Source organism: Cucumis melo, chromosome 5 (genome assembly GCF_025177605.1).
Source record: "Cucumis melo cultivar AY chromosome 5, USDA_Cmelo_AY_1.0, whole genome shotgun sequence".
NCBI classification, from domain to species: Eukaryota; Viridiplantae; Streptophyta; class Magnoliopsida; order Cucurbitales; family Cucurbitaceae; genus Cucumis; species Cucumis melo.
The window spans coordinates 26,401,773-26,428,966 of NC_066861.1; the positions used below are offsets into that span (position 1 = coordinate 26,401,773).

Here is a 27,194-nt window from a genome sequence, read left to right on the forward strand (position 1 = left end):
AAGATCATCCCTTATCGACGTGGGATTTTGGTCAAATTCACAAGATCGATGAAAATGTCCATAAAATGGTTAGTAAAAACTACTTTTATTTATCTTCCACTTACTCTTGAGTTAATGAATTCGATATCTAATGACCATTATACAAGTCGACTAATATATTGCAATTGCAATTAAAGAAGGTAGGGTACCTTTTACCCTACAAACTGTTATTACAAGTTTCTCCACCATAAAATTGTTGTAGAACTTTGAAAAGTAAAAGCCTAATTTGCCATAATTTCATTGTAGTTTTAAATTTTTGTTAAAATTTTTAGAGTAATTTCTCATAATTTTTCTTTTCTTTTTTAGAAGAGACTCTTGAATTATATAAAATAAGTAAATATCGATTGCGTTTGGATATCAATTGATATACTTAAATAAACAAACTTGCATCGGGTTGAAATTCTCACTCCATTGGATTTAAAGAAAAAACTAAAACACCAACTAGTGTTCAATTTTTCTTTTCTTTTCTTTCTTAAGAAAAAACCCTTAAAGAAAATTAAAATTGAAAGTGTAAATTTTTAAACATAAGGACCAAATTAAACTTCATAAATAAAATTGCCACCTTTATGTATTTAGAATAATTAACGAATCAAGTTATTTGAAATTTTGGAAAACAATAAAAATTAGTTTTTTAAATGTATTCGATCACTTGGTATAAATAAAAATGATTTTTTTTTCGAAAAAAATGTGTTTTATAAAAGAATACAAAAAAAGACTTCCAAATGAATCCAAAATACTAAAATAATTTCCAAATCTCACAATCCTCCTCCCAAGGTTTTTCAACAAATCCTGAAAGAGACGTTAATAAATGATTAGAAGTAAAACAGCCAGATGAAGATAATCGAGGGGGGAAAATTGCAAAGTCTTGAAACAATATCTATCACCGGATCCGATTTTGGTTTATATAAGAAGAAAAACTTGTACTAAGACATGATAGAGTCTCACATAATAATATTTCTTCAAGTCTAGCAAAACGTGAATTTTTGTCTCACAAAAAGGGTTGAACAAATTAAACTCGGTATCCCCTGCTGTTTCTCTTTCCTCTGGCTCTCTCGAACTTCCTTCCCTTCGACCTCACGTATGGTTTCGTGTGGCTGTGAGGCACACCAGGAGCAGGACCGAAGTGCTTCACGGCCTCACGAGAGTTCTTTGGTCCACGAAGAAGAACCTTCAAAAGCAAAATCAAAACAACACCAAGTTTTAGCTGGTAAATAAAATAGGAATATATGACATTCAATAGCCTTGTGTAAACATCATGAGTGTGAGAGATGAGGCTTGTAATCGTACCGTATTCTGGCCAAGAGGAGCCCTCAAGGCAAGCTGGTCGAATGTCAAACACTCACCACCTGCCTTCTCAATCCTGGCTCTTGCGGTCTCAGTGAACCTCAAGGCTGTAACTTTCAATGCTGGGACTTCGTAAACGCGAATGTCATCTGTCACGGTTCCAACAACGACAGCAATTTTCGCTTCCTACACCATGTTAACCACAAGAGAATTTAGACGATAAAAAATTACACTTGCAAAGCTGAAACCAAGATGTAAAGAAAATGTAATGCATAGTAGAAGCACACACCTTTCCCTTCATGTACTTGATAAGTCTGGATAGTGAAATTGGCGGCTTGTTCACCTTGCTCATGAACAAGCGCTTGAGGATCACTGCATTGAAATTGCTTCCAGTTCTTCGAACAAGAAACCGGTACAGCTGAATTCAACAAACAAGATCAAAGATCTGTTAGTTAAGCAATTCGAATAAGCATAATTACATGACAAATGTTGTAAATATAACATGGAATAAATCATAGCTGATTCCAACACAGAATAAAGGTAGACTCAACCACCAACGCACACTATTGAGCTAGGGGAAAAATGTTACAATAAACGATAAAGTAAAAAGGCAGAGAATTCTTCAGGAAATAATTGATTGAAGACTGTAGGCCAATTCCCTCAGAGATAACTTGAAGATCAATCATTATGTGATCAGTATTAGCATGGTTAAATACATAAAACATCATAGGGAACAAACCTATCTCTCTTTCGGGATGGAAGAAAGTCTTAGTTCAATATCTAGAAGTCCAAACATCATTTAAAAAATACATAGAGAAGAAGCCAGAGTCTGAACGGAAAAATGGAGCACAAGGAATTACTTATTTTCCATCTTCATTTTACTTCCAAATTCAAGAGGAAATGAAACAAACTTCTGGTAGAATATTTTGAGCTCAGATAAATATGTGGATTTAGTCCAGTCCTTGACCTTTAGAAAGTCTCATAATGAGCTGGGTATCACATATTTCATCATTGCGGCAGAGAACAAAAACATTCCAATCAATACAGAACAACAGAAAACGTTTAAAAACTACAACTTCAGAAATCAAGGTTCATTAACGTCCTATGATAAACTGTATACACTACTTCGTAGTTCAAACTGAACAACGACATTTAAATCTAAACCTGGGCTCAGATAAATGTGGAAATAGTTCATTCCTCGACCTACAAAAGATCTCATAATGAGCTGGGATACACAGATATCATCACAGCATATAAATGTTCCTCTACTTTCTAATCAAATGAATAAGATTTCCAAACAATGCTTGCAAAATCAGACTCGAATCTCCATTATCTATTCGTTCAAGGTTCATTAACGTCCTGTAATTAACTATATACTTTACTTCATAGTTCAAATTAAACAAGAACATTCAAATCTAAACATGAGCTCAGACAAATGTGGAAATAGTTCATTCCTTGACCTACGAAAGGCCTCATAATGAGCTGGGATACACAGATATCATCACAGCATATAAACGTTCCTTTACTTTCTAATCAAATGGATGAAGTTCCAAAAAAAAAAAACCCATACGAAAGCAAGAGCTCGTAACCACATCGAAACCAATGAAGAGTAGAAACACCAACCTTAACGAGGAGCTTGAGGTAGATATCATCGGACTTGGGGGCAGTCCTTTTGGTCTTCTTGCTCTTGCCTCCAGCTACCAGATCGATACCCTGTAACAAAATGAAAACTCATCTCAGACATTGATATAAGCCATTGAAAGCAGAGAAAAGGGATGGGAAGATAGGAAGAGAAAGATGAGGAGACGGACCATTGGAGCTTTTGGTGGAGAAACCCTTCTCTTGAGCGACGGCGACGGCTAAGAGTGAAGTAAATGGTTCTTAGGGTTTTTAAAGAATGCTAGGGCAAAGTTGGACATCGGCGGGTTTAACCTATCTTCGGAAGATGAATCTTCACCGTACACGTGTCTATCTATGTGTATTTTTAAATTTTAATTTCGGGGTTTATAATCTAATTTTATTTAGAAAAAAAGAAACAATAGTTTTTGTTGGGTCTATTTTTATTATAAAATGTAAATATTTTGTGTGATGTTTTATTTCCAACAAATCTTTTTTTATTTTTTTCACTACATATACTTTTTTTGATTTGTTAAATAATTTTAAATAGTTTATTTTGTGATATGTTCTATACAATTTCTTTTTATACTAATTTTAAATTAATACAAAAATTAATTTCAATTAAGATGCTTAGAATTGAAAGCCAAATGAACGGTCGAGAATTCTCTCTAGATTTTTAAGTCAAAAATTTCTAACTCGTGAACTCCTCTATTCATAAGTTTCTGGGTGGAATCTATGGACTTGAGTGGGGTTTGATCCACATACCAGACTCATAGGGCGTGTTTGGGGTGGGGTTTTAGAGGGAAAAAGATTAGGAAATTGGGCCAAACCGTGTTTGGCCCAAGGAATATGATAAATAATCCTAATCTCTAAATAACCCTATCTTATCCTATTTTTACTTTTTTACAACCCTACATTACCCTACCTAAATAACCCAATCTAAATTCTATTATTATTTTTTAAATTACTACAATCATAATCCTTCCCCCAAACACATATTACTATAACACTACTATCATAATCTCTCCCCCAAACACATAGGGTGCGTTTGGGGGAGGGAAAGAGTTATGGGGGAAAAGGATTATAATAATCCTAGGATTATGATAATCCTAGTGTTATGATAATATGTGTTTGGGGGAAAGAATATAAAAGGTAGTATTATAATAGTATGTGTTTGGGGGAGAGATTATGATAGTAGTGTTATAGTAATATGTGTTTGGGGGAAAGATTATGATTGTAGTAATTTAAAAAATAATAATAGAATTTAGATTGGGTTATTTAGGTAGGGTAATGTAGGGTTGTAAAAAAGTAAAAATAGGATAAGATAGGGTTATTTAGATATTAGGATTATTTATCATATTCCTTGGGCCAAACACGGTTTGGCCCAATTTCCTAATCCTTTTCCCTCTAAAACCCCACCCCAAACACGTCCATACTATTATAATACTACCTTTTATATTCTTTCCCCCAAACACATATTATCATAACACTAGGATTATCATAATCCTAGGATTATTATAATCCTTTTCCCCCATAACTCTTTCCCTCCCCCAAACGCACCCATAGATTCAACCACGTGGATTTTGGTCTTTGGGCTAAATTGAGCATGTTTTTTTTATTCGGTTGAATTTTAACTAGACAAATAATATTTAATTTAACCAAAATAATTATTAACATCATTAGAATTAGTTAATTGAAATTAAATTCAAAACTTGAGAGCGTCATTTTGGGATATTGGTTTGGATTGAATTGGTATAACAACTTAAATTCATCAACTTCACCCGGTTTTCACCATTGAAGTTTTTACACATACATCGATGCATTTCATACTCTTTTTCCTTTTTTACTTTTCTTCCCTCTAATGTTTCTAATGACTCCACCTACTAATTGTTGCAAAGTGATGACAATATGGTTTGACGACCACCTCTAACTTAAGGAATAAAAAGTTATTTTTCCTTGCGTTGATTGTTTAAATTGATTGAATTGACATTTTAGCCCATATATATTTTAATAAAAAATTTAAGATACTAAGTTTTTATTCCTTGTTTTAAAAGAGGAAAAAATCTCTCGTCTTCTTAAAAAATTGAAAACGTATTTTCATACGAGTTTTGGCTTTTCGCGTTTTTCAAAAAACAAAGTATATAAATATTCATTTCATCTTTAAATTTATTGCTTTGTTATATACTTGTTACCAATGTTTTCAAAATCAAACTAAAATTTAAAATACTCAAAAATAATAGTTTTGAAATATTGGTGTTTTTTATTCTAATTTGTTTAATAATTCAACTATTGTATGTTAGAAAACATTTGTTGAGGAAAATTAAGTTATTAAAATCGGCCTACTCAAAACGAGTACAAATCAAAACTAACATAAAATGTGTTCTATCGATCTTAATGTTAGTGGTTCAATTCCTATCCTTGTTAGAATATCAATTGCAACCATATACTTTTCTAATTAGATTATATTGAGTTATACATAATAATTTCAGTTCATCTTCGAAAATCAATTAAAAAATATAGTATATTTGTAAATTTTGTCATCATAACTAGTAAGATTGCAGTTTAGTTTTCAAAAAATGCAGTTGTAAATAAAGTTCAAACAAATTTTCTACGCAAAGCCTTCGAAACATCTAAGTTTTCTCAGCAATGACTCTTTTTGATACCTTATTGAGTTCAAATCAAATATATACTTATATGCTTATTCTATTTATATTCAGATTCACTACCTTTTACATTATTTACAACAATAACATACAATTTCTAAATAACGACATATTTTAAAATTAAACAACTGTTGTAAACTAGTATCGTCACAGACTAAGGTCATAAAACCTCAATAAGAAATACAATTGAGCTAAGGTGGATGATTGACAATCAAAAGAGACGAGTCAAGGTTGATCAAGTTGTTGAAGAGGCGATTCAGTTAAATCAATGTCAATTAAGACATCTCATTTGAATGATGTAGCACATATATATATTGATGTGGAAAGTTATAGACTTGAAGGGACAACTGGCTCTATTGTCAAGACGGATGAATTTTATCAACAAACTTAGCTCCACGTTACTTTGTTATGAGATTTACACTTTTGGCCTCTATGATCCACATCTCGACGTGTGTTAGTTAAGTTCAAATCTTATATAAATATTATACAAATCTTAAGCAAAATGTGTGTTTTGGATCAAACATTACACAAACCCTAAACCAAAATATTGACATTAATGGACTTTCTTACAACTAGAAAAATTATAACCATTATTGTAAACAATAAATAAGTTGGTTTTACTTCGAAATTAAGTTATAGACCTTATAATTATTGGTATGCCTATCCATATTGCAGTTAATATATGATATCTTGTTTAACATTTCATGCGTACTTGTAAATAAACTATAGTTATAGATTAATCTACAACATCGATATCAAAACTTTGATTTATAAATATATCAATGAATTAGCCATTGTTTTTAACAACTGTTCATGTGTACTACGTAGGTAATGATATTGACTTTTACATTTCTATTGAATCAATATTATCATGAACGGGATTTCCTTCTTCAATATGGAGGCGAAGGACCGTGGCAATCTGCACGTTGAGGTTTTTGCTTATAACCATATATTTGCCTTAGTCGGAATTCTATTTGCATATAGTGTTGCACACACAGTTTTAGAGTCTCGCATGTCTTTAATCCTCCATTCTCCTTAGCTTTATTGGTTTTTGTCAATTTTATTAAACATATTCATAACGATGTTTTCGTGTACATTTATCTAAAAGTAAAGTGTACATTTCAAACCTATAAAATTGAATTTAATCCTACAATCTTACTCTAGTGGGTCCAAGCAATAATTTTACCAAGTGGGGAAAAGCTTCAAATTTACTCATAAAATAATGTTCGATTTTATTTTTAAAACGACAAATCGTAGTTCCACTTTCGACACCATTAGTTGGGCTGGGCCCAGCCCAGACATAAAAGCCACCTACGACACGTCGGAATCATATTACGAACCGGACCAATAAAACCGGGTCAGACCAAAACCCGACCCCTTACAGGTCAGACTATTTTCTCCTTTTTCACCGCTCCCCCCCCCCTCCCTCCTTCAGTTTCAGTTCATTTGAAAAATCGGCGAAACAAATTTCTATTTTTCGGCAATGGCCGACGAAGAAGTGGAGCTGAGCGACGAGCAGAAGAAGGAAATCGCGAAGTGGTTTCTCCTAAACGCGCCCGCCGGAGAAATCCAATTCGTCGCCAAAGGTCGTCGATAGTTACATTTCGGTTCACGTAGATGTGTAATTTTGTATATGCATTGTGTACAATCATTTCGGTGATTGTTGTTGTTCGAATTGTGTATTTGATGTTTCGTGTTTATTAATTTTCAGATGTGAAGAAAATTTTGAACGACGATGAGTTGTACCACGAGGCAGCATCTGAAGCTTTTCCTCAGTACAATAAATCACATATGATTTGTATTGAAATGCCTGGTCGAGTAGGAGATGTAAGTTTCTTATACGGATAATCTTTTTGTGCTGCTCTTTTCATTGCGGATGAGGTAGGGAATTAGTTTTTATGGATTGGAGATAATTGTAGTGAGTGGCGTGAAGAGACTGCATCTTGTTTTCAGTTCATGCATCAGGTTTGGTTTCGTTAAATTTCAATTTAAAGTAGTGTTTTCTGGCACTTTTGTGTGGTTTTGGCATTGTTATGCTGTTTTTTCTTGGGAGTTAAATGGAATACTTTCCAGCCCCATCCAAATAGATGCGAAAACTTCACAAAATGGAGTTACTCGGCACGATTTCGTGCATATCTAGTGAAACAAACTGATATAGGTATTCAGTTCAGTAGGTGGTTGTATGTGTTAAAAAATCAAGCATTCGTACAATTTGTGAAAGGAGAATCTGATTATAATTATCTTGGAATAAGTTCTAAAAAGCTTTCACATTAATTATCTTGTTTTCTTTATGCTTCTCAGTTCTCTCATGTGATGAATTCAGGTGATTATTACACCGTTCAATGAGCTTGAAGAAAACGAGTTCCTTGATCCAAGAACTGCACAAGTTGCTATAATAGATAATATCAAACAGGTACGGTTCCGTCTGAATCAATCTAAGCAGAGTAACCATTTAATGGATGTCAGAGTAAATTTCTAAATGGCTAAACGTGAAATCGAATTTTTACTTTCTTTGGACGTGGAGAAAGGAAGAAAGCATGATCACAAGATTGTCTATAGAACTTATTTACTTAATGTAGGAACTTGAGTATTTTTACTTTGTTTGCCATTTTTAAAGGTTAATACCATGCTTATTTTTAGTTGGTGTTACATATCTTAGACCATTGTCTGTTGATTTAATCTGTATTAACAAAATCAGAAAACCTGTCTATTTAATTATGCACAAAACAAACTTGGGCCAAACTTTTAATTACATGTGTATTGTGTCACGTCTTCTGGCTTATTCTATTGACAATGTGGACGACTAAATTCATGATAATTACTTACCTCTATACTTCCCCGCCCCCTCTTTCTCGTTTGAATTCTGCTTTGTAAGTTGTTATATTATTCGATCTGTTTTTGTTAATTTGGTGGTTAATTGGCTTAGGTGTGCACTGAAGTGAGACATGCGCTGGATGAAGAACTCCCCTCTGCATATGTTGAGGAATTTCGGTAGGCTTTATGACTAGTTTGAAAAACTGAAAATTAGTAATCATCCTCGTTGGAGATTCTAATGTTAAATGATTTGGTGGATGTGAGTTTTAAAATTTGCAGCATACGAAGCCACTGTTTTTTAAGCTAATGATCGATACGGGTCATGTAAATAGAATATAGTAGGATCAAGCAATTGTCCCATGAGATTAGTCGAGATACACATAAGTTGGTTTGGATACTTACAAATATAAAAATAAAGGAAAAAAGAAATCCCGGATAAGCGAATGCTGACAATGCAGTCTCCTTGAAATGAATATTGCTTATGTCTACCTGTCTAAAGTTTCTCCTTTGTTTAACATTGACAAAAGTCTGCGGTGTTGAACAACAAATATATGTACTTCTATAACATATTTGTAAAATATTGTGCCATTTTTTAGCAGACATCACCAGACCACAAATTCTAATATTGTGGTTGCAGTACAATATACTTAAAAGTGTAGACCATTCCAGGTCAAGTGAGGATCATACACCCAAAAATTGTCTTAGTTATCCCTGAAAGATGAGCCACAACCATCGAGTACAGACTTTGAAGAGAGTATGGAATTGAAAATATGGGGCACATTGAAACAAGCTAAAGTAAATAAACCTCAACATGTCTATGAATAACGATGGTTTTTCTTTATTTTGCGTTCTATGTTATGGCAGATGTGCTGTAGATATGGAAGTTTCTCGATATGTTGGGGAAGCATATCCAAAAGGTGTTTGCTCAGTTTACTGTGTAAATGGAAAAGATGTAGAGGGACCCGAATCTGATTTTGAGCTTGCTGTGGTTATTGCTGCTGCTAGACATAGCCCTCAGAACTTCTGGTGCGTGCATAATCTAATCATCATTATATTCCTTAGCAACTTCTTGGCTCGTTTATTTGTCTTCTCTTATTCTTGTACCTTTTCTCTTTCTTCACTTTTTGTGATGTGTCAGGTTTTGAATAATTAAGTTTCATCACGTGTCTATATTGAATTTATTTTTAGTTACAGCCAATGTGATGCTCTTGGTTCATTTGTTGCTGATGGCATTTCAATTCATTAGTGTTGACGAGTCATTTTGCACAGTAAGTTCAACTCATTTTATTTGATGCCTGTTTAAATTCTTGTGCAGTAATGGAAGCTGGCGTTCTACATGGAACATTGAGTTCAAAGGTGATTTTCAATCCCTTGAAATAAGAGGGAAAATGCAGGTATTTTCTGTTACTTAATCCAAGTGCACTATACATTTGTGCCTCTCTCTCTCTCTCTCTCTCATTTCTTGTATTCTAACTTTATTTGTTTTAATGTGTTATTAAAACCTCAACATTCTATATTTTGGGGCTTTTTTCTCTCTACTATCTTCAGGTGGGTGCCCATTACTTCGAAGAGGGAAATGTTCAATTAGATGCGAAGCATGAATGTAACGATTCAACTATCCTACAGGTCATTACACGTATGAATTTTTTTTTTAATTATTATTTCTAGTAAGTATGGTTACCTTAGGTGGAGTCAAACATTTGGTTACTTTCTTTTGCTTTTTACATCAGTTTGTATAGAGCATTGGACATCCCAATAGGCAGTGCAGCAATGATCATGTGAAATGAAACCTTCATTTATTCTATCAAATATTATTGTAGAAAACATCATTGTAGGCAATCTTTATTCCGCGGTGCATTTTTCTCCATTTGTCCATCAGATTTTTTAAATTTTTCTCGGCCTAAATAGCATGAGCTTGTTTTTCAAATTGTTGATATTTGTTACATTTGTTTTAGGCTCCTGAAGATTGTGCAGTTGCTATAGCCAATATTATTCGTCATCACGAAGCAGAATACTTAGCATCTCTTGAGGTTCTTCGTAAATCCCTAATCATTATTAGTTATTGGGGTTTCTAGGAAGATTAACTAATGCTTCTTTATTTGTTTGACAGACATCCTATTCAAACTTGCCAGATACCACCTTCAAGGTACTATTTTGCTCTTGGGTGAAAAGCTATTGCATTTCTAGAGCCCTTCATTGGGGTAAATTTTGTTTTGTTATGTGAAATGAATTTCATCTGTTCTCCCACAATCTTTTCACCATCTAATCCTAGTAAAAGTTCGAGTGAGAGAAATTTTAAAAATATTCTTGACTCAAGGAAGTGAAGAAGTCATTTTGATCTTTATCTTACTTTTGTCATGAACTCTAAATATGATAATACTAATACTAATAACTCAAAAAATACGATGGGTTTGTCAATTCTTTAATGGTTGGTTGCTCCATTGGAGAATGTCAATTGTCAACTTTGTCACCGTATTATACAACGATTCTCTCTGTGGATTTGAACTTATTTGTTGTCAATCGTATCCAATGTCTTTAGTTATGACATGTTTGGGAAAATCACTTTTATTATTTTCAAAACCAATCCAAAAAAGTTTTTATTCATTTAAAATCAATTTTAATAGTATGAAAAGTGTGCTAAAAAGTGTAAAATCATACATTTAATTGATTTTGAGTTGTTTAAAGTATGTTCTGGAGTAATTTTAAACATGACAAAAGTGATTTTAGCCATTCTAAAATCACTCTCAAGCATGCACTCGTATATCTGATCTTGTTTCTTTTTTCTCCGTTTCATGCCTACCTCATTGATTTTAACCATTTCATTGTGCTTTATAGGATCTTCGGAGGAAGCTTCCCGTTACTCGGACCCTATTTCCATGGCACAATACCTCACAATTCAGCTTAACAAGAGACATTGCTAAAGAACTCGGAATTGGAAAGTAAATCCACAAACATCAAAAAATCATTATCTTTGTTCCACTTCTACAGGTAAAAAACAAAGACACCATTCTCATTCCCCTTTCGTCTGCTTCCTAAATCACATAACTCTGCCTTTAGAGTTAGTTTCCTTTTTTTTTTCCTCTTTTCCTCGAGATTCGGTTCCTTGTTTTCGATGTCTTTCTTGTAGTATTCATTCTTGTGAGTTGTATAGCTGGAAGCGCAACAGGTGCGTGCTACCGTTTGTAAGTACTTATAATTTGTAAAGCGAAGGTTATATGTTTTTGTTTGTTGTATTGCATTTGATTCTGAAGTAGATTGCATAAGTGTTTGCTTCCTTTAGTTCTTTTCACCTTCTATTTGCCTCTTTTTTTTTTTGTTTTTCTTGCTTCAATAACAGCAACAGTCCATCCATCCATGCTTGTTTGTTTAAAATTCCCTGACAAAGACATATAATTCTATTCTCTCTTTACTTTTGTAAAATGAGTTTTTCATTTGGCAAATTGCAAAAACCACATGCTGAGGCGATGTGGTAGACTTGTAGTTATGGTTATACTCTCAAATTTGTAGTAGTAGGACGGAGGCATGGTACAACTCTGATACACACTTCGACGTGTTGACATTTTCTTCGATATTGTTTGCATTACCACACATTTGATATTTACTAGAGTAAATCAACATTTTCATAATTTCTTAAAAGAAAAAAAAAAAAAAACAAAAGCATATGAAATCATTAACAAAAAGATAAGAAAATACATCTGTTCTTTAATATGATTTCAATCTATTCCTAACCAATTGTATTTCTAAAAGAAAATGTACTCTTACACGTTTTATCTTTTTTTTTGTTCTAAAAAATATGAATTTTCTTCGCCTCTTTGATAATTTTTTTTTCCAAAAGACCAAATACTGTTGGAGATAATTGTTCTTATCTATATTACACGATTAAGTATTATAAAAATATAGAAGTAAAAAAATTTCAAAGTATGAATACAAGATTATGTATTTTAATTATAATACTTTGTCATTTCTATTAAAATTTGTCGCTCAACCAATCACATTAAATTTTTATCAAGTAGTACTTTTGGAACTTCAAATACCAAATAACATCAATAACATCAATTTTGTGCTAAGAGACCAAAAATCCATTTTTCTTAAAAGAAAAGAGCAAAAGTATGAGAATACAGAATCAAACATTTCTAAAGCAACAAAAATGTATTACCTCAATCAACAGCTTCATTTTTCTTGTCAGCCACAACAATCAAATTAACTCAGACTATTTTTAATATCTTTTGAAACCTTCTATACCAAATAATATATAGATATCAATTTTTTCTTAGAAATGAGTAGACTAAATTATTAAAAAAATGCACTCAACTTTACGACAAATAATATATATAACAAAATTTAAAACATTCTATTTTTTCATAGCTCTCGTCTTTATTCTTAATTTTTCAATTTTTAGTTTACACTAAATTCATTGTCAACCAAATCTCAATTTAAAACATAAAATTCCATAAAACTTCAAAATCAAAATCTCTTTCTTAAAATATAAGAAAATGAAAAACAGTCAAAAAAGGAAAAAAAAAAGCTACTAACACATAACTATTGCCATACAATTTTGATAAATTATGCAAACCTTTTAAATCATCTAATGCTTTTATTTATCAGCTTTCTTCTTCTTTATTTCATGCACATTCGTTAAAATGTACAAATTTATTTATTTTGGATAAACAAGTGTCAAATAACTAATAAAAAGAGAAGTAATAGGGTATTGGAAAAAAGAGAGAAGAAAACGATAGAAAATAGAGAGGTAAAACGTTATTAACGAATGAAACAAAACTCTAACGATTCTACTATTTATTTTTTTAACCATAGAGAAATTTTAAAAGTTATATATAAAATTTTTAATTGTAAAAAAAGTGTTCTCAAAGTAAAAACGAGTTAAAAGTTATTTTGGAAAAAGAAAAGTTATAAACCAATAATTAATTAATTTTCATTCATAGAACACATTAAGAGAAGACCCGCACCCGCACGAGGAGGAAGAAGAACTTTGGCTTTGCCTTTGCCTTTGGCAATTTGCTGCACTAACTCACAAACAACGCCATAGCTTTCAATCTTTATTCCTTTTCAAATCCATTTCTACTGGAGCTCTGTTTCATGAGCCCCACCATGGATCATGGTAACAACAGTCCAAACGAGATTTCTCAACCTGTAATTAATTTCCCTTTTCACCTTCTTACAATTCAATCATTCACTGCTTTTTTAGCTTCAGTTGAGCTAATTCATCACTTCACTTTTGCAGCTCATTTCCATGGAAGAAATCAAGTCCGATTCCACTCCTCACCACCCCCACCGCCTTATCTCGGTGGATTCCGATGTTTTGCTCCCAAAACCGGCGAAATCCAAGCGTCTTGCGTCGCTTGATATCTTCCGAGGTCTCACCGTTGCGGTACTTCTCTTTCCTCTGTTCTTCTCGATATATAATTAAATTCGACTTCATCCATTAACTTAACTTTTAGGTCCTCTTCGGGTCATTTTCCTTACTTGGGTCTTCTTCGTATTTTAGCGCACAAGTGAATGGGTGATTTAAGAGTCCCTTTGATTATTTGATGGATTATTGGATGATACAAGAGAAAAGTTAGTAAGAACAGTTATGATGTATTTGTATATAATTAGCAGTAGCTTTTCTAGTTGTTAGTTGATAATTAGTTAGCAGTTTGGTAGTTAAGTTGTGTTTGATTACTATTTTGTTTTTGTTTTTTTTTTTGAATCTGTCCTTGTGAGGACTATTTCTTTTACTATGGTTCTTCACCTATCTCAGAATTATTTTGACTATAACCCAAATTAAAGAAACGCAAAAAAAAAAAAAATAAAAAAAAAAAAATAAAAAAAAATAAAAACCAAATTTTAGTTTCTAAAACTTTGTTTGGGTCTTGAAAACATTGATAGGAATTAGATAAAACAACAAAGAAACTTATTATGTTTGGAAGTAGTATTTTTAAATTTAATTTTCGAAGACCGAAACTTGAAAACCCAATGATTATCAAATGTTGCCATAGTTGGTTAACCATGCTCTATTTATACTTTATGGAGGGCTATTCTCTTGTATTAGTATTTTACTTTTTAAGTTTTAAACTATTTTATGCTAGATTGCGTTAATTTCATTGGACAAACTTGGCACCACAATTTTTTTTTTCTTTATACTAGATTTTGAAACATTACTCAATCATCATTGCTGTAGTATTTTGAAAACTTTGAATCCTTGATAAGTACCGACCATAAGAGAGATGGAAATTACTTTGAAAGCGTACAAAGAAAGGAAGCGTATAAGGATAAATCTGGCTTGTTAGGCGATGAACAAGAAAATTGAGGGGAAGAGGGCTCTTTTGATGAGGTTGTTGTTAAGACACTGCCTCGTTCCTTTTCTTTTACTTTCCAAAAACCAGAGTACAGCACAAAAATCAAGTAATAAAACACTTCAAAGGTTAAAGACAATAGCCTCTCCAAGGCTTGACAGAACAAAACCAGCTGGTGAAATAAAACACACAGAATTTAACAACAAAGAACACAGACGAAAACAAGAACGCCCTGAATAATTCCTTCCTCCTCCTCTACAACCTAAGGCTATTTAAGCACACAAAATAAACGGTAACCTGGTGTCGCCCCTCCCCTTTCTGGAGGTGGCTGCTCCTACCCTATCTGCTCAAAAACATTCGTACCCCTCTCTGCCCTCTGTCCCCTTTTTATTGCCCACGACTAACTAACTGTGGGTCCCACTTTCTGGTCCCCATCCTCCTTGCTTTCTTCCCCTTCAACACGTGTTACCTCTGGGTTGGTCTCATGGCCATGATCCTCCTTGCCACTTGTCTCTCTTTCATTGCTTCATGTTTCTTCTTATTTTTCCTATAGTATGTAAATAGGATTGGTGGCCTAGCATCACTCTCCTCTTCCAAATCCACCTTGTCCTCAAGGTGAAAATCTGGAAACTGATATTTCATGTCAGTGCAGCTTTCCCATGTTGCCTCGTGTGGGGGCAATCCCTTCCAACTGATCAGGGCTTCCCACTCCTTCGTTGCTGGATTCTTGCGATAGCTATATACCTCTTCCGGTCGTGTAATCCATTCATGGTTTGCATTCATGTACGGATTCAGTGGTTGTACAGTCTCTCCTCTTCCTACAGCTTTCTTCAATTGTGATACATGGAACACGGGGTGAATAGCAGCAGCTGCGGGGAGTTCTAGTTTATATGCTACCTTTCCGATCCTTTCTAAGACTCGATAAGGCCCGAAATACTTTGGTGATAGCTTTTCATTTCTTTTCTTTCTGAGGGAGGTCTGCCTGTAAGGCCGCAGTTTGAGGAATACCAGATCCCCTTCCTGGAACTCTACTTCTCTTCTCTTATTGTCGGCGTGTTTCTTCATCCTCTCTTGGGCTAGTTTCAAGTGCTCCTTCAGGGCTCCCAATGTTATATCTCTGTCTTTCAGCTGCTGGTCTAGTGTTGAATTAGGTGTCTCCATATCCCCATAGTAAATCAAGGGAGGAGGAAGGCGTCCATACACAGCTTGAAAAGGAGTAATTCCAATGGAACTATGATAAGTTGTATTATACCAATATTCTGCCCAATGTAACCATTGGCTCCACTCGTTCGGTTTTTCCCTACAAAAACACCTCAGATATGTTTCAATACTCTTATTCACCACCTCGGTCTGACCATCTGATTGGGGGTGATAGGAAGAGCTCCGGTTCAGCTTAGTTCCCGCCAAGCGGAAGAGTTCCTTCCAAAAATGGCTTAAGAAAACCTTGTCCCTGTCAGACACTATCGATCTTGGATATCCATGAAGCCTGACCACCTCCTTTACAAATGTTTCAGCCACCATCTTGGCCGAAAACGGATGCTTAAGCAACAGAAAATGCCCATATTTACTCAGCCTATCTACCACCACGAATATCACATCCTATCCCTTGGATTTTGGCAGTCCTTCTATGAAATCCATGGATATATCACTCCATATTGCGTCTGGAATCTCTAAGGGCATCAGTAACCCTGCTGGAGATAAAGCCGATGACTTATTACGCTGGCAGATTGCACATTCTTCACAGTACCGCATGATGTCCTTCTTCATTCCCTTCCAGTAGATCTCTCCAGTCAACCGTTTATAGGTTCTTAAGAATCCTGAGTGCCCTCCGAACATAGAGTCATGGTATGTGTGTAGTATCGTAGGTAGCAATGTAGACTTGCTTGGAATCACCAACCGGCCCTTAAACTTCAACACCCCTTGATGCAGGGTGTAATGGGGTATCTCCATCCCTTCTTCGATTAGTCGGGTGATTTCTTGCAGCGCGGGGTCAAGCCTTGTTTCTTCCTTAATAATTTCCACGTCTATCATCGGGGGAGCTGTAATTTGATTCAGGTGTACTGCTGGAGATATCCTGGATAACGCGTCGGCTGCTTTATTTTCCAGCCCTGGTTGGTAAACCACTTCAAATGAATACCCCAGGAGCTTCGCTACCCACTTCTGATATTGAGGCTGCACAACCCGTTGTTCCAATAAAAACTTAAACGACCTTTGGTCTGTTTTCACTGTGAATTTCCTCCCTAGTAAGTAAGGTCTCCATCTTTGGACTGCAAGAACTACAACAAGTAATTCTCTTTCGTATACTGGTCGTGCTCTGTCCCGCATACTTAGGGTCTTACTGAAATAAGCCACTGGCTTCCGGCATTGAGTCAGCACAGCCCCCACTCCAACTCCCGAAGCATCTGATTCAATTTCGAAAGGTAGGTTGAAATCTGGCATGGTGAGCACAGGGAGAGTCATCATGGCCTTTTTCAGCTTGCTAAAAGCGCCCTCGGCTTCTGCATCCCATTTGTACGCTCCTTTCTTAAGTAGCTGGGTGAGTGGTGCTGCTATTGCTCCATAGTTCTTAACAAAACGCCTGTAATAGCCAGTCAGGCCAAGGAAGCCTTTAACTTCCCTCACATTGGATGGAGTTGGCCAGTCACTCACTGCCCTTATCTTTTCTGGATCTGCTTCCAAGCCCTGTTCCGAGATGAAGTGTCCCAGGTAACTAATCCGTGGTTTGGCGAAACTGCACTTCTCCATATTCACATATAACTCCCTGTCTTGTAGTAGTCCTAACACCACTTCTAAGTGCTGAACATGTTCGTCCATCCCTCGGCTGTAGATTAGGATATCATCAAAAAATACCAGCACAAACCTTCTTAAGTATGGCTTGAACACTTGGTTCATCAGCGCCTGGAATGTAGAGGGGGCATTCGTCAATCCGAACGGCATTACCAAGAACTCATAGTGCCCCTCGTGAGTTCTGAACGCGGTCTTCTCGATATCTTCAGGGCACATCCTAATTTGGTGATATCCGGCTTTGAGGTCTAACTTGGAGAATACGCTAGCCCCCTTCAGTTCGTCAAATAATTCTTCTATCACTGGTATGGGAAACTTGTCTGGTATCGTGACATTGTTCAGCGCTCGATAATCTACGCAGAACCTCCAACTCCTGTCTTTCTTCCTCACTAACAGTACAGGGCTGGAGTATGGACTCTTACTCGGCCGTATGATCCCTGAAGATAGCATCTCATCCACCAATCTCTCCATTTCTTCCTTCTGATGATGCACGTATCGATATGGCCGTACGTTCACTGGGTCAGTCCCACTCTTCAGGTATATGTGGTGTTCAATGCTGCGCTGGGGTGGAAGGGTCGCGGGCCATTCAAACACGCGGGCGAATTGCTTGAGCAGGGTCGCTATTGGTTCCGCGTTGACCTTTCCCTGCTCCTGATCCTGTTCATCTTCCAACTTCCCGCATTCTAATGTCCTGCATTCTACTAGGAATCCCTGATCGTCAGCTCCCCACGTTTTCACTAGATTCTTCAGACTTACCCTCGTTTTGATCAAACTCGGATCCCCTCGTATCACAACCTTCCTCCCCTGGTGATGAAAAGTAAGCACTAACCTCTTCCAGTCGACTTCGGTCACCCCAAGAGAATGAAGCCACTGCATTGCTAGGATCATGTCAACTCCCCCCAACTGCAGTGGTAGGAAGCTATCGGTCACCTTCCAGCCATCCAATTGCACTTCAACACTTCGGCACATCCCCTTACCTTTGACTGCTGTTCCTGAGCCCAGGATTACTCCATAGTTTGGGGTCTCCTGCAATGTCAATCCTAACCTGGTCACCAAGTCCTCTGCGATGAAGTTGTGGGTCGCCCCACAATCGATCAAGATCACCACTTCTTCTTCTCCCACCTTTCCTTTTACTTTCATGGTTCCCGGATTGTTCAGTCCCACCACTGAGTTGATCGACAATTCAATGTTTAAATTCTCCACGTTCTGCACTTCTACTGGTTTCATCTCAGTTTCGGCATCAAAAAACTCTTCCTCCACAATCTCCAGTTCCTCCCCTCCTTCTTTGACTACCAGCATTCGTAGCTCCTTATGCTCCTTTGACTTGCACCGATGCCCTGCGAAATACTTCTCCCCACAGCGAAAACATAACCCCTTTTCCCTTCGAGCTTGGAACTCGGCATCAGATAATCGTTTTGTGGGCCCTTCCCGACGGTTGTCTCCCGTACCCACCTCTCTCAGTGTTATCGTTCTCATTGGCCAACTTCCACTGACCGTTCCCTCCTTCGTGGCTGCTGCGATGGGGCTCTTAGCCTGCTGTTGTTTATGGCCCGTTTTGCTGTCATAGGCGCTGACCAGCCCGCATTCCCTTCGGACCAGCTCTCTATTTTCTATCTTCAAGGCCAACTTCATCATTTGGGCCAGCCCAATGGGCTCCAGGGTTTCTACCTCCGACTTCAACCATGGATTTAACCCATTCATGAATGTTTCCTCTAGCACCACCGTAGGCAGGGAAGCCACCGGTGCCAGTAGTTTATCGAAACGGTTCCGGTACTCCTCGACAGTGGACTCCTGCTTGATCGTTAAGAATCGGCCCACCAGTGTACCTTCCCTGGTCGCGTGGAATCTCACCAGCATTTTAAGCTTCAAGTCATCCCAACCGGTGAAAGCTTCCCTCTCTTCTTGTGATCGGTACCAGTCCAACGCCGGCCCATTGAAGCTGATCACTGCCACGGTAAGTCTCTCTGAATCCGTCAAGTTATGTATCTTGAAGTATCGGTCTGCTCGGAACAGCCACGAGTCGGGGTCGGTCCCGTCGAAGACTGGCATTTCAACTTTCTTAAATTTGCTCCGATCCACTGATCGCTCCTCCTCTGTTTTTACTTCTAACTTCGGTTCTTCAGCAGTCGCTGGATATATTGCTTCGGCCATGGTGACCTTGCTCGTGGACCCTTCTTCGGTCCTTCGTCCAGGAGAATCATCCTTAACGATTCCCTCAATATACTTCAGTATCACTTGCTGCTGCTGCGCCTGCTTATCGATTTGAGAGTTCATTTCCGCGATGCTTTTGGCTAGTAATGCTATGTTCTCCTCGATCATCGGCAGCCTTTTCATTTCCATCTCAACCGTCTCCAACCGTTCATCTGTTGCCTTCGTCATTGACATGATCTGCCTAGGTATGATGCTCTGATACCAAAAATGTTAAGACACTGCCTCGTTCCTTTTCTTTTACTTTCCAAAAACCAGAGTACAGCACAAAAATCAAGTAATAAAACACTTCAAAGGTTAAAGACAATAGCCTCTCCAAGGCTTGACAGAACAAAACCAGCTGGTGAAATAAAACACACACAGAATTTAACAACAAAGAACACAGACGAAAACAAGAACGCCCTGAATAATTCCTTCCTCCTCCTCTACAACCTAAGGCTATTTAAGCACACAAAATAAACGGTAACCTGGTGTCGCCCCTCCCCTTTCTGGAGGTGGCTGCTCCTGCCCTATCTGCTCAAAAACATTCGTACCCCTCTCTGCCCTCCTGTCCCCTTTTTATTGCCCACGACTAACTAACTGTGGGTCCCACTTTCTGGTCCCCATCCTCCTTGCTTTCTTCCCCTTCAACACGTGTTACCTCTGGGTTGGTCTCATGGCCATGATCCTCCTTGCCACTTGTCTCTCTTTCATTGGCTTCATGTTTCTTCTTATTTTTCCTATGGTATGTAAATAGGATTGGTGGCCTAGCAGTTGTCAGCAGTCTTTAATACGACTCTTTAGAATAATTTGATGTTGGGTTGATGTGGACTTGTTGGCTTCTGATTATTTTGAGCTGTGGTTTGGTGCCACTGTTGAAGGAACTAGAGTTGACTACAAAAAATCGTAGTCTGATGGAATCAACCATTTGTCAATGGGTCTTTAGAGTACTTGGTCAAGTTGTACATACTAGAATTGATAATCACTTTCATGTAGAACTCTTTGAATACTCAAATATCATGTTGATGCTTATATAATTAATTAATTTATCGTTGGGCTTCTTAACATTTGGCATTTTATTTATCGAGCTCTTCAATGTTTATGGTGCTTGTAGTTGATGATTTTGGTTGATGATGCCGGGGGAGAATGGCCTATGATTGGTCATGCACCATGGTATGGTTGTAATCTTGCGGATTTTGTGATGCCTTTTTTCTTGTTCATTGTTGGGATGGCCATTGCACTCGCCCTGAAGGTTAAACTCTTTCAAAATATTTTTTTTTCTTGCAATGTCTTAAAAAGCTAAAGGCGGCCTTGAGGCTTTTCCTTTCTAAGAGGCGAGCCTCAAGGCGGTGCGGTATGAGGCATAAGCCTCGAATGATGAGTTAAATACATTTTATAAAACCTAAATTGGTATGATCAAGTATTGCTAAACATGATAGTCATATAAAAGTGTAAAAAGAAACCTCACCTCCACAATGTTCACTTAATAAAAAACTCTAAAAGGACATCTTTATCATTATCAATACTGCTATTATTAGTAATAGTGTTGATTTATACTATATATTTTTGCTTTCAGCATGCTTTAAGTTCGCAAGAGTGAAAATAGTCCTAGTTCAAATTGTCAAAGCTCAAACCTTAATATTTTTGAAGAATTAGGCAAATCACTATTATGTTCTAATCACTAGGCAAGGCATAGAGATTTTAAGCTTCAGTGCATTTTCGCTAAGGGGTAAGTCTCTTATGGTTCAACAAAGGCATAAGTCTCAAGGATAAAACTTAAAGCCTTGCCTTCAGGCGAGCCTCAAGGCGTAAGCCTCAATAGCTTTTTAAAACATTGTTTTCTTGACAGCAATGTATGGGTGGATGTTTTAACACCGTTTTCCGTTTCTTGTCTGGTTTTATTTATAGAGAATACCTAACCAACTTATGGCCATTGAAAAGGTCACTCTTCGAACTTTAAAGCTCCTATTTTGGGGCCTTCTATTACAAGGTCAGTTTTGACTTCAACTCTTCTACTTTTAGTGTACTGCACTAAAGATTAACCTGCTAAACTCTTCTTTTCAATGTCACATCTTGTGCCGTTGTAATGTTCTATTTGATAACTAAAAGGTTATTTTATCTGAAAATCTTGTCGGAGAATTATTGTTACTATGAATTTTTGTTATCCTACTACCATGTATTGACAATCCAAGCATGAAAAGCTTGATGGTTTTCACTTGGGTCAGTGGGACTGGGAGTCTCTACATATGACGGGTAGAGCGGGTTATTGTTAGTACCAATGGTTAGTATTCTAGGAGCAAGGAAGTTCTTTAACAACGTATCTAGGAATTTCCTAACCTCCATGGGTCATTACATAATGTCTTGACAGTGAATATTGGAATTTGGATAGAGGCATTCATCTATTTGAATAAGATGAAAAATGCATTCCTCAAGAACCAAAAAAAAAAAAAAAAAAAAAAAGGCTTCAAATTGAATGGTTGTTTCAATGCTAATAGATTTAACAAGACCAAACAGTAGGTTGTTCTTTGAGACAGTATGTACATACATACATATATGCGCACACACACTCACGTATTAATCCTCCTTTTTTTCAGTGTCATAATCTTCACTGCAACGGTGATAAATTAAGGTCTCTACCTTTTGATTATGATAAATTTATTGTTATTAGTTGAAAAGGCTCTTTTTACTGGCACTATATTGTGGAATGCCATTTTTTTTTATATACTATGATAACACCACCAACAACAAAATGTAACCAATACAATTAGCTTATTTTCCTTAACAGAATTTGACTTTACCTCAACTATTTTGTTAAGGTGGCTATTCGCATGCGCCAGACAAACTGACTTATGGCGTTGATGTGAGAAAGATAAGGTTATTTGGGATTCTCCAGGTATTTAAATATGAAGCTTTGTATTTTTTTTAAAAATGATTACAGGAGTTGCTAATATATTTTTGAGTCATCTTTTATAGAGAATTGCTCTTGCATATTTGGTTGTGGCATTTGTTGAAGTACTTTCAAGACAAACACAATCCAATGTTCAACCATTTAACCATTTCTCTATATTCAAGTCATACTTCTGGAATTGGTAATCACTTGCATTACGATTGATCAGTTATCTTTATTCTTTTCTTGGTTGCAACGAGGGTGATTTTCCTTCTTAAATTGCAGGCTGGTTGCAGCTTGTATTCTTGTAGTATACTTTGCTCTCCTTTACGGAATATATGTTCCGGATTGGCAATTTACTGTCACCGACAGCGATAGTGTTTATTATGGAAGAAACTTCACTGTAGGTTATTTATTTATTTATATTATTATTATGTATTTATTTTTTACCCTCCAAGTTATTCTCAAATTATGAGGGCCATTGGTTATTTGCAACCATTTGTCCAATTGACTTCACGGTGTTTGATCTTGAAGGATCTCGATACAATATGTGTACAAGCATTTTTCTTGAATACTATTTATCAAAATGATTTTTTTTCCAAGACTAGCTAAGCTATTTTCATATCAAATTTAGGTAGCATGTGGTGTCAGAGGAAGTCTGGATCCTCCATGTAATGCTGTGGGATATATTGACAGAAAAGTGCTGGGAATCAATCACTTGTATGCCCATCCTGCTTGGAGAAGATCTGAAGTGTGTAGATATGTTATTCTTTTTTGAATTTCAGAGAGCTATCATAAGTTGATGACATAAACTTTTGATGGCTTATAATATTTGGTATGGGTTAAGTGCTGCAGGCTTGCACCGAGAATTCTCCATATGCAGGATCTTTCCGAGATAATGCTCCATCATGGTGTTTTGCCCCATTTGAACCTGAAGGAATTTTAAGGTTTGTCATACGTATATAATTCAGTGTTATGGATTCTGATTTATTTAAGAATTCTAGATATGGCATATTCTATTTCTGATTTTTTCCCTTATTGTATTTGGATATGCTGTGTTTGTTGGAAATAATTTGGTACTTGAGCATATAGATGGGTTTACTAGATAGAGATATGGAACCTTAAGACGGCTCTCTCCCCCTCTGATTGACATCCCTCTAGAAAAAATCTTCCCATATTCTGAAGTATAACGAAATCTTCTCAGCAATACTGAAGTTCTATAATAAGTTCAAAATCATTTAATTTTACAGCTTCATAGAACAGAGAATGGAATGAAATGAAATGTTGAAAAAAATGCCTACTTCTTTCTTCCTTATGAGAAACTTCAAGACAGTAGTTATAAAACTAGATTATTTTGAATTTCATCAAGGATACCCATGCTTGCAACTGCAGCTCTATATCTGCCATTCTGTCCACAATTATTGGAGTACATTTCGGGCATGTTCTAATCCATTTTCAGGTTAGCTCTTGTTCATTCTAGCCTGTATGGTTTGAACTTTGGTTTAGTTTGATCCCTATGATTGTGAATGTATCCTTTCGGAGTTTCTATAACTGTATTTTAGTTAAATCTTCCATAATACCCTTTCTATTATTGAATGCTACATCTTTCTTGTATTACATAATTTATTTAGATGCCATAGAGAGATGATGAGCTAAGGATTGGTATAAGGTACAAGAGATGTGTGAGGGTTAAATTAGGTGGGTTTGTTGCACATCTTCAAAAACTCTAGTCCCAAAACCCATCTTTTCCTCTCTTTGCTAATATATATATATATATATATATATATATATATAATAAATGAAAAAAATCATCTTGTAAGGGTAGGGTAGGAAGAATGTTATTGGAGGATTTAACCGAAGTGGTTATAATTTAACTTATAAAACTGTAAGGATGGAAATGAAACAAACCTCAAACGTGAAGTAAAATGTTAATCAAACCATTTTTTTTGCAATTCTTTGTATATCATTAAACTCTCCTTGTTTAAACACAGGATCACTCTGCTAGGCTGAAGCAATGGGTTACAATGGGCTTCACTCTTCTTATCTTAGGACTTGTTCTTCATTTCACTCACGGTGTGGCTCTTTACCCAACTGTCAATTCTGTGCAACTTGTGCTGTATATAACCCATCTTCATTCATTACAAATAACAATAGACATCTTTGATCGATGCAGCAATTCCGTTAAATAAACAGTTGTATACATTTAGCTATGTCTGCGTGACATCGGGAGCTGCAGCGCTGGTTTTCTCAGTCTTCTACATTTTGGTACTTATCTGCTTCTTTAAACTACCTTTAACTGGTTTATGGACAACAATTTTGTACTTCAATGCATGTGAAGTTCTTCAACTTGATTCCTTTCTCCACTGTACCAATAAAGATTTTGTTTTCTTATTTGGACTGAGTCAGGTTGATATCTGGGGCCTGAGGTACTTGTTTCTACCATTGGAGTGGATCGGGATGAATGCGATGCTTGTGTATGTTATGGCAGCTGCTGGCATTTTTGCAGGTTTCATCAATGGGTGGTATTATGAAGACCCCCACAACACACTGGTCCGTTTTTTTCTTTGTTTAAAAATAAATCAAAACCATTTTTCAGTTGTAAACTATTATTTGATAGATTATACCCTTAGATGAAAAAGCAAATGGAAACTGCTCTGAGTTGGTCTAGTTAATGAACACAATGGAAGTATTAAATGGCTTAGCTTAGAGGGAATGAGTTTGACCCATGTTGGCCTACTGCTAGGATTTAGTTGTCCTACAAATTACCTTGACAACGTGATGAAGTAAGATCAGGTGGTCCTATAAGAATGATCGAAGTGCCCACAAGCTGATTAGGCACTCACAAGAGAGGATACACCCCCTCCCCCAAAAAATAAAATCATTGTAGAAATATATAATTTTTTCTAAAGAAGACCCAAATAGCAAAGATTAATTTTTCATATTATGCAACTTCAAATCCAGCATGTTTATCAACAACAAACTTGTCTTAGTTTTTAATCAAACAAAAACTGATAGATGAACTGAAATCCATTTTCTACATCCTAGTTCTTGTTTCCCGAGTATGTTCTAGTCCATTATTAACTGTATAACGTACTACATATCCATGGCAGATATATTGGATAAAGAAGCATCTCTTCATTGGAGTTTGGCATTCCAAAAAAGTGGGTATTCTCCTTTATGTGATATTTGCAGAGATCCTGTTTTGGGGCGTCGTCTCCGGGATCTTGCATCGGTTCGGTTTATACTGGAAGCTGTAAGATAGTTTTTTTTTTTTTTTTTATTGTTCATACAGTTTGATTGTCTTCTCTGTGTTATTGAAAAGAGTGTTTAATCCTCTCTTTTTTCATCAAGCAAATAGAACAGATCTTAATGGTTGATGTTGATTATATACTCTTCTTAGTTTAGCAATGTCTCGTGGAAGGAAAGAAAAGGGGGAGTTCTAACTTTCAATGATCAGACAGGTATAGTTGGAGTTTTCGGAATATGGTGGATGGTGATAACATTATTCAAAGGAAAAAAAAAAAAAAAATACTCATTTTAAAATTAAAAATGTGAGAAACACATCTCTAAGTCTTATGGCTCCACTCTAAACGCTATGATGAAGTAAAGATTTGAAATTCCAACTTCTCAAGGGTAGATAGCAATGGTGGAGAGTATGTGTCGATTGTTGTTATGAGTTAATGTTCTATTATTGTTTATTAATTTTTTTTCATCGTTACTCAGAGTCACCTCTTGAGTTTATCGGTGCATGATTCTAATGAATCTGTATACCACTAAAAAAGTCCAACAAGCAACCAAATCAAACATGAAATTTAAAAGATCAATCAAATAAAATTTGAAAATTTGAACTTGCTAATTTTAAAAAAATAAACAAAAGGTATGGTTAAATGTAATGTACAACTATCGACGTATTTAGTAGTCCAAGGGCTCGAGCTTCCTTCAACTTTCTTGTCTTTATATAATAACAATAAAAAAACTATTTAATATTTATAGTTAGCTTAGTGGTTACTCGGATTGTCAGTCTCATTCCAACTTAGTTTTAAATCTTACTTATATAGTTTATTTTTCATAATTTTCTTTTAGCCCCTTATCAATCTTGGCGATTTTAGATGATTGCCAATCGGGACGTCCGACGAAAGTAAGTGTCAGTGAGTTGAGGAGAAAAAAAATATGTTTTCGTGACGTTAAAAAAGTTCTTAATATGTTAGAGAGAGATTGTATTTATGTTCTTAATAAAAAAACTATAAAGAGAGAAATTAGATGAGGTTTCATGGAATAAACAATATATATTTAATAATAATTTGACTCATTAATACTTCTAATATCCAAATATTATGATATTTAATGATAGGGGCAACCGGGGATATAACATTTGAGTTTAAATTAATTAAGGATATAGCAAAAAATAAAAAAAAATTGCAAATATGACAAATTTTAAATACAATCCCAAGTAAAAGACGAAAATGCCCCTGTAAGTAGATACATTTCACGCTTCGTACACTTCGTATTCAGATTTCGTCGGTCTTCACGTTTTCCTTCCATCTTCCACTTTCTTCTCCTTTCTTCGTATTCCGATTTGGTTTTCTCTTGCCGGTGCCTTCGTTTTCCGCTTCGCTTCACGTTTTC

The 27,194-nt window shown here is 35.9% G+C and overlaps 3 protein-coding genes and 4 non-coding genes across 8 annotated transcripts; 2 read left to right on the plus strand and 5 right to left on the minus strand.

Moving 5' to 3' along the window:
* Positions 1-904: 904 nt before the first annotated feature.
* On the minus strand, positions 905-3,261 carry LOC103494561 (60S ribosomal protein L18-3). Its single transcript, XM_008455793.2, has 5 exons — positions 3,135-3,261; positions 2,947-3,036; positions 1,613-1,741; positions 1,327-1,509; positions 905-1,207 (listed from the first exon to the last, which is right to left on the minus strand). Exons 1-5 carry the CDS (start codon positions 3,135-3,137, stop codon positions 1,049-1,051), a joined length of 564 nt encoding a protein of 187 aa, XP_008454015.1. The 5' UTR covers positions 3,138-3,261; the 3' UTR covers positions 905-1,048.
* Positions 1,977-2,058, minus strand: LOC127149654 (small nucleolar RNA snoR53Y). The gene has a single exon (XR_007821355.1). It is a non-coding gene; the product is annotated as a small nucleolar RNA snoR53Y (small nucleolar RNA).
* LOC127149648 (small nucleolar RNA snoR69Y) lies at positions 2,248-2,345 on the minus strand. The gene has a single exon (XR_007821349.1). It is a non-coding gene; the product is annotated as a small nucleolar RNA snoR69Y (small nucleolar RNA).
* On the minus strand, positions 2,486-2,578 carry LOC127149647 (small nucleolar RNA snoR69Y). The gene has a single exon (XR_007821348.1). It is a non-coding gene; the product is annotated as a small nucleolar RNA snoR69Y (small nucleolar RNA).
* On the minus strand, positions 2,743-2,835 carry LOC127149646 (small nucleolar RNA snoR69Y). Its single transcript, XR_007821347.1, has one exon. It is a non-coding gene; the product is annotated as a small nucleolar RNA snoR69Y (small nucleolar RNA).
* A 3,759-nt stretch (positions 3,262-7,020) lies between the features above and the next one.
* Positions 7,021-11,691, plus strand: LOC103494571 (F-actin-capping protein subunit alpha). Its single transcript, XM_051084682.1, has 10 exons — positions 7,021-7,189; positions 7,315-7,430; positions 7,927-8,016; positions 8,530-8,594; positions 9,282-9,443; positions 9,733-9,811; positions 9,966-10,043; positions 10,373-10,447; positions 10,528-10,563; positions 11,253-11,691. Exons 1-10 carry the CDS (start codon positions 7,087-7,089, stop codon positions 11,358-11,360), a joined length of 912 nt encoding a protein of 303 aa, XP_050940639.1. The 5' UTR covers positions 7,021-7,086; the 3' UTR covers positions 11,361-11,691.
* Positions 11,692-13,358: 1,667 nt separating this feature from the next.
* Positions 13,359-25,954, plus strand: LOC103494580 (uncharacterized). Of its 2 annotated transcripts, XM_008455815.3 has the most exons (14): positions 13,359-13,565; positions 13,657-13,803; positions 20,796-20,933; positions 21,590-21,671; positions 22,498-22,574; positions 22,655-22,770; positions 22,854-22,971; positions 23,203-23,319; positions 23,424-23,515; positions 23,961-24,027; positions 24,560-24,641; positions 24,742-24,833; positions 24,975-25,118; positions 25,679-25,954. In XM_008455815.3, exons 1-14 carry the CDS (start codon positions 13,512-13,514, stop codon positions 25,823-25,825), a joined length of 1,473 nt encoding a protein of 490 aa, XP_008454037.2. In that variant the 5' UTR covers positions 13,359-13,511; the 3' UTR covers positions 25,826-25,954. The 2 variants fall into 2 exon arrangements, with proteins under 2 accessions (XP_008454037.2, XP_050940640.1); XM_051084683.1 differs by lacking the exon at positions 13,359-13,565 and having other exon boundaries at positions 20,796-20,854.
* Positions 25,955-27,194: the final 1,240 nt, after the last annotated feature.